At 41.6% G+C, this 11144-nt stretch overlaps 1 protein-coding gene across 2 annotated transcripts in view; it reads left to right on the top strand.

Annotated features, from left to right (window-relative positions):
• Positions 1-964: 964 nt before the first annotated feature.
• SCRN1 (secernin 1) overlaps positions 965-11144 on the top strand; it is a 28783-nt gene continuing 18603 nt past the window's right edge. For both annotated transcript variants that reach the window (XM_009978001.2, XM_086614677.1), the window contains exon 1: positions 965-1123. In XM_009978001.2, coding sequence (XP_009976303.2) covers positions 965-1123 — 159 coding nt within the window. The remainder of the gene's footprint in view (positions 1124-11144) is intronic.

The raw sequence follows: 11144 nt of genomic DNA, 5'->3' as shown, positions 1-11144 counted from the left end.
CTCAAGGGGAATCCTGACATATAGTCTGCTGCCATGCAGGAGAGCTCCAGGGGCTCTTGGGCTACTCACTATTTATGGAGCAAGATGATTGACTTAGTCATATTTGCATACCAACTGCAGATGCCAGTTTCTACCAAATTTGGCTTGAGTCGGACATCGACCACCACTATGGCCAGGTGAACACGTTACCATAGATTAGCCCTTGGCTATTGTGGTGTTACGTGTCTCCCCAAATCCACCTTGAGCTCGTAGGCAGCTATAAAGACCAGACACATTCATCATCGCCACTGGAGGTTATAGCTTGAGCAGGGTTATGGGAAGAGGTCAGGATGAGAGTGGGGGAAGCACACAGTCACAAATGCCCAGCCTGTCTGTGGCTAACAGTCCAGAGGAGAGAAGTCCTGAAACTGCCATCATGGAAGAGAGAGAGATAGAGTGCACTTCTTGGCTGACCCTCATTCATATATTGAGCAGGATGTTGCATGGTATGGAATATGCCATTAGCCAAATTGAATCAGTTGCTTTGGCTATGTTCCCTCACAACTTCTTGTGCACCTGCACATTGGCAAAGCATGGGAAGCTGAAAAATCCTGATTTCTTAGCAACGACTTAAAACATCAGTGTGTTATCAACATTCTTTTCATACCAAATCCCATACTAAATCTAAAACACAGCACTGTTCTAGCTACTAAGAAGAAAACTAACTCCCAGCTGAAACCAGGACACCTGTGTAGTTGGAGGGTGTCCCTGCCCATGGCAGGGGGCTTGGAATTAGATGATCTTTCAGGTCCCTTCCAACCCAAACCATTCTGTAATTGTATGATTATCCTTGCACAATCAACTAACAGATAATATGTTGTGTCTTAGCTGCAACAAACAGCAGTAGACTGAATGATTCTCTAATGTATGCAATTATGAGTTCAGCAAACACTACTTCTGTTTGTTTACTCCTTTCCTTTCTAGGATGGCTGCAGCTCCCCCAAGTTACTGTTTTGTAGCCTTTCCCCCATGTTCTAAAGATGGGCTGGTGGTGTTTGGAAAGAACTCTGCACGGCCTAGGGATGAAGTACAGGAGGTGGTCTACTTTGCTGCCGCAGCTCATGATCCAGGAAGCAAAGTTGAGGTAAGGGTGAATTGTTACATTCAAACTGGGAGAAATGGCTGTTATTGGAAGAACCGAATGCTGTCTTGTTTTCTTGTCAGATTGTGGAGTCCTTGTTCCCTTCACTCAAAACTCTCGAGTAGAGGGGAGACAAGATTTTTGAAGGTGACGCTCAGAATGTAACTTTTTTGTTTAATTGAGGAAAATTCCATAATCTGTACTTTCTCCAGCAAACAGGTTGAACTCTTCACATCTCAGATTCCTGCACTGTGTAGCCTATCACTTACAGTTTCCTTTTAAGGGAAAAATATCTTGACTAACTGGAACTAGAAGCAAATTTTCAAAGTTTTGTCACTTGCCCTATGAATTGTTTTTATTCAGGTTGTTGTTTTACAGTTGTAATTGGACCTGACTACACGAGGCATGTTGCAAAACAGGTAGCCAGAAATCTCTGCCTCAAAGAACTTGTGATCTAATAAGGGAACGTGAGAGGAGGAAGACAAGAGCATAAGCTTTGTAAGCCAAACATAACTCTTGTACATACAGTTGGCTTTGATGACATGTTGTGCAGCTGAGGCACATGCATCGTGGTTGATTTTCAGTGCTGTGGCTTCTGTCTAAACCCAGGCTGGGTGTGGAGTCTTGGTGCTGGACACTGATGCCATGGATGCAGGTTGAAAGGGAGCATGCTGGAAGTAATTTTAATCATAGTCTGTTACTGCAGACTCACTTTAAGGACAGGAGAAATGAAAGGATAAGCAAATGTGAAGGGCGAAGCAAGGGGACAGATGAAACAAGAAGATAGGAAGAAGGGGAAGTGTGCAGTGAACATGGAATGGAGAGACTGAGGCAGCAGAAGGAAAGACAAGGATTGGTGGGGATAGCTATTTCAGCAGAGAACATAGAGCCTGATCTGCAGTGTCAGGAGCTCTTAGAGTCTACAGGTTCTTGCTCTGGCTGGCAACTGGGAAAGCTGGGGCTGTGGGGCTTCCCTGCCTTCAGCTTCCTGCTGTGCAGAAGGCTGAGGACATTAGGTGTTCTGCACCAGGCTGGTGTCTCTCATCTCTACAGGTCCTTAATGGATACCATAATTGTCGCTTCCCAGAAGAGATCCTGAGGCCAGTGCCAGTTTTAATTGTCTTTCAAGTAGAACGACTTCCAAATTTCAGAGGATTTGGTGCTATTCTTTCTAACAGTTAATGTTCTCTTTATTCTTGTTGCTGCTAACATCTAGTACAGCTCATGCATTATTAAGTGGTTTAACCCTAGATATAAAGAAATCTCCCCCTGCCCAAAAGCACTAAATACTGTTAATTGCAGTGCTTTATTGGCAGCACTGTGTAGACCTGTGCTAGTATACGGAACGCAAATGTGACAATAAGACAAGAAGGAAACTTCAGAGCAGTTTTTTTAAAACTTCTTTTCATAGAACTGGAAATGAAAAAAAGTTATGTTATTGTGGAAGAACTTCCAAAAGCTGCTCTGGAATGTTTGTATTCTTAAAAGAGAATACGTTGTAAGAGCTTAATGTTGGAGTACTTGATTCTTTTGGTCTCTTTGCCCCGTATCTTACTCTTTGAGATTGCCATAGTTTGCTGAAGGGTATATAATTAAGCCATATCTAATGTATAATGATTCCTCTCCCACTCCATGATTAACTGGTTTAATGCCTTTTATAGAATTCAGTTTAGTCTGAACTCTTTTGCCAGTCGTTTTGGAAGCAGGGAGCACAATCCCTTTGCCTAGCAAACTGCAGTTTGTAGGTTTATTCTGCTAACCAGTATTTGCCAGGCTTCCCCTTAAATGTTGAATCTTTGAATTTTTTTATTTTTTTTTAAATGAAGGTAAAGTTGGTTGCAACGTGGTGAAGATGCACTTTTAGATAAAGGACTGGAGTGGCTAATACCTGTTTGTGTGGGTTTTTTTTAAAGTAGGGGCTTAAGCCCTAATTGGATGGGTATGTTGGCCTCTGCTAGTCTATGCTACTGCATAATTTCTCATTAGCTAGCCTGAGGTTTTGCAAGTACAGTGGTATACAGAAACCTACAGGATCCAGATGTTTACTGAAATTCTTCCCACTTCCTCCCAGCACAGAATAAAAACATCTTCACTTGCTCTAGGAGTAGTGCGAGCAATTGCTCATCGCAGCATCTTTGTCATACTCAGCACTAAGTATTGTTAATGTCTTTTTTTTTTTTTTTACTCATGAATATTTTGAGTAGAGCAAGCTAGTTAAAACAAGGTACTGGTTTTAATTGTTTTATTGGGTCTAAAGGCTGTCTGGTAGCTTCGCACAGCCCTTTAACTGCTCTTCTTTGGGGAAACCTAAGCATAGATTTACTTGTTAGTTTTTCTTTAAGGTTCAAGATTTTTTTCACACGTTCAGAGAGAGAGAGAGAGAGAGAGAGAATGAGTGTTCAGTCAAGTCTAGCCAATATCAATGTTGTAAAGTAATTCTCTTTAGAAATAACTCATTTTTAAAAATTTTCTTTTTAAACTGACCACTTCAAAGGTCTTTCAGAAAGTATCATAATAATCCCCTTTGCTGTAGGAATTGTGAATGAATCAATAAAAACTCTACATTTAGGCTGCTAGATTTGCTTCTAGATTTTTCTGTTTTGGGAACTTAAGGACACTAATGAATGAGATTGCAATTTCAAACATACTGACTGTGATAGCAGAACAGAAGTAAGATCTTAAATTTTTACTCATTAGCTGAAATGTATGTATTTCTCCTATGGTAGGAATGTTTCTAAGACACTGCTCTTGTCTTATGAAAATTGCATACTTACTTGCAGGCAGAGTTTGTGCAAAGCCTGTTAATTCCTTGTGTACTGTTAGTGCTACCTCTAAAAGTTAAGAAGAGCTTTGAAGGAAGGGCTTGAATTCAGCTGCTTCATGTTTTTAAGTAGCAGGCATGCAACACTACATCCACCTTTTCAGCAAACTTACTGAGTTGTCAGAGATAATTAGCTAATAGGGGGAGTGGAAAGAAATGTCAAAGCTTCTAGATGTAGCCTTTGACATATTCAGAATTATTACTTGGTTCTTTAAAACTAGTGAAAACAGCCAACAGTTCAATTACTGTTGCGTGGGGTGTTTTTGCTACACCTTTCTTTCCCTTGCATTTTATGAAACTAACTAAACAGGTCTGAGAAAATTAAATGTATGATATTTTGCAAATGGAAAAATGTGATTGACCAATTTCATGCTACTGTTTTCCTAAGTCAGTAATTCTTTGTGCCTCGGACAAAATTTTCCCTCTCATCCGTCCTAGCGTTTCTGTTCCCCCCCCCCCCCCCCCAAATGAACAGCTTACCTCTGCATTCTATATTGTACATTTTAATTGATTTCTTATGTTAGATACATGATCCTTTACCTTCACTGTGCAATGGTGGTAGACTTGCTTTTCATTATATTCTATTATATTCTATTCTTTGCAGGTAATTTAATCCAATATGTATCAAATTTTGATTACTTCTCCGTGACTGTCACTCATATTCTGAACATCTGTTAAGAGGTGGTTTTCAACACACTAACAACATGAGTTCTTTTATGAGGCTCTCTCAGGAAGTGTGTATCCTATTTCTGTTCTGTGCTGTTCATGTTTGCAAATATGATAATGCACAATGTAACCAAAAATGGCACAGTAGTTCAGCTAGATTATTGCCATAAAGGAATCAGGCAGGCTGTGCTGTATAGCTATCAGCTAGTTTGTGGTAGGGCGTTAAACAAGGGAATTCGGTGAATACCGCAAGTCATTTTAAGCTTGATCTTTGTGGCTCAATCTACCACACAAGTAACCCTGCAGCTAACTCATCAACATAATTCCTTCCCTCCATGTCAGCAGGTTCCCAAGACCCTCAACAATGGGGGCTTTTCATAAAGGTCTGCTTTTTATGTGTGTGTGTGACAACTTTCTCAAAAGATGGTTCTTGTTTTGCATTGTAATTTTGCAGTGGCGAATGCTGATCTGCGCTCTTCCTGTTGTAGTGGTCACTCTAGTAAACTTGTACGTGCGGGTGAAATATTATTCCCTTCAGTTTGAATTCTTTGGCTAAAAGTGTGTTCTTTTTTTCCCCAGGTGTGGATTTTAAGAATTTTTCATGTTAATGAGAATTCATGTTATATGAGTTTTAAGATGCAAGCCCCTGTCTCGTTTTTAAGGTAGATTATACTGACTAGATTTCTATTGTTCTCTAGTAACCTGCTGTTTGCTGTGGTTTTCTTTCTCCTGAAGAAGTCTTGAGTGGATGACTTTTTCTTAGCTGATTTTGGTTTTTGTTTTTTTTTTTTTAGATCAACCTCCCTTTATTCTAATTTGAACTTTTATCCATGATTTGAAAAGTAGTCATGGTTGCTTGCTTCAGTTTAGAGCTGTAAAAGCTCTTTTATCTTAATAGCATGCAACTTCTTATGGAGGAGTAGAAGGGGGAAAATAGAAATGATGATCTACAACAAAGTCTTATCAAATTGTGGAATATGAAAAATTTTTCTAATATGTTGGTATTAAACACTGTTCTGGCCTCAAAGCCAGCCATCTGTGGGGTAGGAGGAGTTTCGTGTTCTCTAAAACTTCATGGCACAGTTATACTTAGTTAGGTTTTTGTTTTCTCTTGTTTAATAGTTTTTGTTGTTGTTTAAAGGATAGCATTCTACCTCCCCTTGCTCTGGGTTTTCAGAGGAGCAGTAAGATTTTTTTTTTGCTGTGTATTGCTCTGAGCACTGCAGACTTAAAAACTCACCTGAAGCTAACTGAGGGGCCTCTGTCTGGTGCAAGACAGATAAAAAGCTTGGAAAGTAGACTTTGACTCTATTAAAAATGGCTTTGTATTACCTGGAAGTATCTTAATTCTGGTATTGTAATGTAGTCACCAGGCATCACGCCAGTGCTGCAGTTTAGTTCTGATATACTTTGATTCCCTCTTATGCCAGCTCTTTGGGTTATCTGCATTGTATCTTGGGATAAGATGTTCAGAATCTGGTAACAGAAGCCAAGCAGCAGCTGAATCTACTGAGAATTTGCTCTTTGGGAAACCTTCAGATTAGAGTGACAATGCTATGCTTACAGTCATGTTACTACAGCTGTGAACTTCAACCTGGGCACCTCCACTATGATACCTCTATGGGTGAGCATTGACTGGCTGGAAACCTTGATGAAACACGGCAGTGTTTGTGCCCATGATGAAACTTTTAATTTGTTCTATGTAGATAAAAAAAGGTTGTAGTCTAAAGGCTTACAATTCAGAGATAGTTTAGGAAGCTGCTTTTTCTTACCTCCCAGCAGAGACTTGATACCTGGCTGTGTCAGCAGCCTGTCTCCTGACACACGCAGTCCGACGGCTTACCTCAAGCCACCTTGTTTGAGCTAACCTTTAGACTTCGCACAGAGAGAGAGAAGAGGCACTATGCAGGCAGACAGCAACTAAAAAAAGAAAGTGGTTGTTGCCTTCAGCAGAGTCTGTTGCTTGGCTAATGTGAGCTTTTTCTCTGTTCTGCTCCATTGCAGGCCACTGGCCTTTAAACTAATGTGTTTGACTTTGCTTCATAGCACAATGCACAAGCCAGCAGCAGTTCAGAGGCAGAAGCCGTAATCTCTTGGATGTTTCTGCCCTCTCAAAGCCTCTGTTTTTACTGTAGGAGTGCCACTTCTTTGCTCCCTTCTCCTACTAAAGTAAAACTGGGTAGCTTGAACTATTTTTTTTAATTTAATCTCTTTAATGTTTCTTTTTCTATTGGTGCAGAGAGGAAGAAGAGGGAGAGTGCTGGAATTGTGTGGGGCAAAAATCCGCCAGCTATCCTGTCTTGACTGAAACTGTTTACTTGTGGCAAAACAGATGTGTGAGCAGGTATTTCGGAATGGCCAAGCAAAGAAATCAGTCCTAGGATATCTGAGAGTTTTAAGAATATCTCTGTGATGGGCTTTTTGTGGCTTTGAAATGTTGTCTTACCGTTTTAAAAAACTAAATTAATAAGCTTTATCCCTATTTCAATTTTACTTTTGCTCATCACCCATGAGACTGCGAGATTTGTGACTTAAAAAAAATGAGAAGTCAATTCTTGACTGCTAAATCAACTCTGACATATAGTGTCTCCAGAGAGTGTTCTCAGCCTTGGGTGCCTTCCTGCACTTTGCGGTATTTAATTTATTTAAAGATTTTTGTATTGCATTTTGTTGAGCACATCTCCACACTGTGGCTCACATGCCTGAGGCTCCTTGGTGGCTTGATAGAGTAGGTTAGAGTAGGTCAGAGGGTGTGTAGTTCTGAATTTTGACAGGGGAACTGTTCAGCTTTTCCTAGCTTCTGTAATTCTTTTCTAGAATGAAATCGATCATCCTTAGTCCTCAAGATATCCTTAGTCTATCTTCAAGACTATCCTTAGTCTTCAAGATAAATGACACTGCTAGAGATCAGAGGCACACAGATTCACATTTTACAGTTATGGTTTAAACCCAGCCACTCACTCACTTCCCCGCTACTGGGATGGGGGAGAGAATTGGAAGAGTAAAAATGAGAAAACTTGTGGGTCGAGATCAAGACGGTTTAATAGGTAAAGCACAAACTGCATGCACAAGCAAAGTGAAACAAGGAATTCATTCACTACTCCCCATGGGCAGGCACATGTTCAGCACCTCCAGGAAAGCAGGGCTTCATCATACGTAACAGTTACTTGGGAAGACAAACAGCATCACTCTGGATGTAACCCATTTTGTTCTTCTTCCCCCAATTTTATATGCTGAGCATGACATCATATGGTCTGGAATATCCCTTTGGTCAGTTGGGGTCAGCTGTCCCAGCTGTTTCCTCTCAACTTCTTGTGCATCCCCATCCTACTCGCTGGTGGGGTGATGTGAGAAGCAGAAAAGGCCTTCATGATGTGTAAGCACTGCTCAGCAGTAACTAAAACATCTCTGCATTATCAACACTGTTTCCAGCACAAATGCAAAACATAGTCCCATACTAACCACTAGGAAAAAAATTGACTCTACCCCAGCCAAAAGCAGCACACAGTTACTGATTGCAATTAATAGAAATAGCTAGGAACAACATGCAAATACAGAAGCTTGTGTAAAGTGTACTAGGGTCTTCATAAAAAGGGAAAAAATGTTCTTAATATGAAGAAGCAAAAGGCAGAAACTGGTTTTGTTCTGTATTTGTACACTTAGTAAATGCTGCTGTTGTTTGTATCTGTCTACAACATGAGGGTACAAGTTGTACCATAGCGTGTGTTTTTGAGAGCTAGCTACCTGAGGATTCGTCCTGCCACTGGAGAGATTTTTGTTCACCGTTCTGGTTTGACTATGTGACGGCTAGAACTAGGGCTGACTACTTGAGATGTACCCAGGCTAGATTTATCCTGGTGTACGGCTCTCCCCTCCGCTGTGGCACAATGGTTTTGCTGCTAGTAGAAGATGAGCCGGCAATGTGTGCTGGCAACCCAGAAAGCCAACTGTATCCTGGGCTACATCCAAAGAAGTGTGGCCAGCAGGTCGAGGGAGGTGATTCTGCCCCTCTGCTCTGCTCTAGTGAGACCCCCCCTGGAATATTGCATTCAGCTCTGGAGTGCTCAACACCAGGACATGGAGCTGCTGGAGCAGGTCCAGAGGAGGGCCATGAAGATGATCAGAGGGGTGGAGCATCTCTGCTGTGAAGACAGGCTGAGAGAGTTGGGGCTGTTCAGCCTGGAGAAGAGAAGGCTCCGGAGTGATCTTATTGCAGCCTTCCAGTACTTAAAGGGGGCCTACAGGAAAGCTGGAGAGGGACTTCTTACAAGGGCATGTAGTGATAGGACAAGGGGCAATGGTTTTAAACTGAAAGAGGGTAAATTGAGATTGGATATAAGGAAGAAATTTTTCACTCAGAGGGTGGTGAAGCACTGGAACAGATTGCCCACAGAAGTTGTAGATGCCCCATTGCTAGAGGTGTTCAAGGCCAGGTTGGATGAGGCTTTGGGCAACCTGGTGTAGTGGAGGGTGTCCCTGCCCATGGCAGGGGGGTTGGAACTAGATGATCTTTGAGGTCCCTTCCAACTCTAAACATTTTATGATTCTATGTCATGGCTGTGCTTACTGGGTGTTGTCCAGGTGTCTTCCACTGTATACGTAGAGCTGCTTAGTGCATAAGCAAGCAGAGGCAACAGCATCAGCTAGCCACACCTTCTGTGTTGCGTGCTACTGCTCACATATTTCTCTTTTCAGAGAATGGTTGATTGCACTCTTTGAACGCTATTGCATTTGTTCCTATAAATAAGCATCCTGTAAATAAGATAATTATCTGTAAAGCACATTCTATTGGGCACATCCACAGGTCTGAGGGGCTTTCTTGAACAGCCATGGTCTAGCTTTCCAGTCTTCCACTTCACCATGAGGGGAGGGCCCAGGTAGCCCGTATCACCTGTGGAATCACCTCTCTAGACAGTTCCAACCAGGCTGTCAGTCTCCATGTCTTGATGGCCACAGAGGCAGTAGGCTGCAAGACTGCCTCATCGTGTTTTTGCCATCCTTCTTTTGGAAAGAGTTGAAAGCAGCCATGGTACAACTTCTTGAGTTACTGCAATAGGACAGAGTTTTGCCTGTTTTCAAGTACGTGCTGTGTGGTACGGCAGTGCTCGAAGTAGTCAAGCAAAGAGTTAACGCTCAGTTAGAGCCCAGATCTGATGAGGGGGTGATGTGAAGGAATCTCTTCTGTAATCTAGAATCTCATGGCCCTTTTTCAAGGATCATTTCTTTCTAAAGCCTTCACTGACTATTGCCTTTGTTACTGAGGGCCGAAGCCTATGTGATTTCATCGATATTTCATAATGACCTGACTGACAGTGCTAGGAATCAGGCTTCTGCAGCCTGAGTACAGTAGAAGCTGCACAATAGTTTCTTTTCATTAATGAAAGAAGAAATCTCTTGTGCTTGTGACTGTCATGTCTATTTTTGGAATACCTCCAGCATATCTGCATGCCCTCGCTAGGGTGGGAGCTACGTTTGTGCCTTGTGCTATACTTAGAACTGCCTCGATAAGATTGTTTTCTCGATACCGTAAGTGAAATAAAACGTCATTAGTTTTCAGCCTCCTCAATTTTCTTTAAAGTTGTTGGCTGCATCTCTTGTATGTGAAGTCTCTGTTCTTTACTTTTGTATTTCCTGATGGGAAGTTACTGTCACAGGGCATGATGCCAGTTACGCCGCTTTCAGGGCTGGAGTTTTAGCAAATCAATGGAGCCTGACACTGCTTATTCACTCAGCCTTTGCCACCAAATGTATCAGTATTCTTCTGTTTTTAGCATTCATACTGAAAGGAAGATGTTAGTGTTAGAAAATGCTGAGGCTGGATGCTTCAGGAATTTTAAAGACAGGGTTGGTAGTGAGCAGAATCACAGCAGTACCTTATGTCTGTTTTATTTATCGTTGCCCAGTTTGGCACAGCTCTCAGTAAAACAGGCTGCTATGCTGTTGAGGTGGAGGGATTTGCCAGATCAGTGAGGTGCAGGGGCGGGGACAGGGAGGTTGCGGATTGTGCTCGCCTTTGAAATCTTATCATCATCTGAGCTCCTGTTTCTAGAGATCCAGTGGGTTCTAGAGGCCAGTGAGGTTTTTTTGATGGATAGTGTTCTCTTTGCCCAACTATTTCCTTCCTTGTCTGAGCTGTATAAGCATATATTCTGATTTCTGTGGAATAAGTAACAATGGTTTGCAGCGCTGCAAATCCAGTGACTGGCTTTAGTTGATCTACCTTGACAATTGATGTGTCTTGGCTACAGGTGGATAGCCCAGTTCTCTGTTTCCTGCATGAAGATATTCTTTTATCTGGACAAAAAGTTTTCCGATGTTATTTTAAGGGGTGGTGGTGGAGTTATGAAGAGTGAGAGGTTTATATTTAAAATAATAGTCTCTTGTCACATCTGGACCCTATTTTTTTTAAGAAGCTCACACTTATTATTAACAAATATGAACCAAACACCTGCCTTAATACATCAGTCTATTAAATGCCTACTTTTCTACTTAGAGGAGTAGATAATTCTAATGGGAAAGTAAAATCTCATCAAGGCT

The sequence above is a fragment of the Tauraco erythrolophus genome, chromosome 7 (assembly GCF_009769465.1).
Source record: "Tauraco erythrolophus isolate bTauEry1 chromosome 7, bTauEry1.pri, whole genome shotgun sequence".
In the NCBI taxonomy this organism is placed as follows: domain Eukaryota; kingdom Metazoa; phylum Chordata; class Aves; order Musophagiformes; family Musophagidae; genus Tauraco; species Tauraco erythrolophus.
Note: the sequence above shows the minus strand (reverse complement) of the source record. Positions and strands in the feature narration are given on the sequence as shown.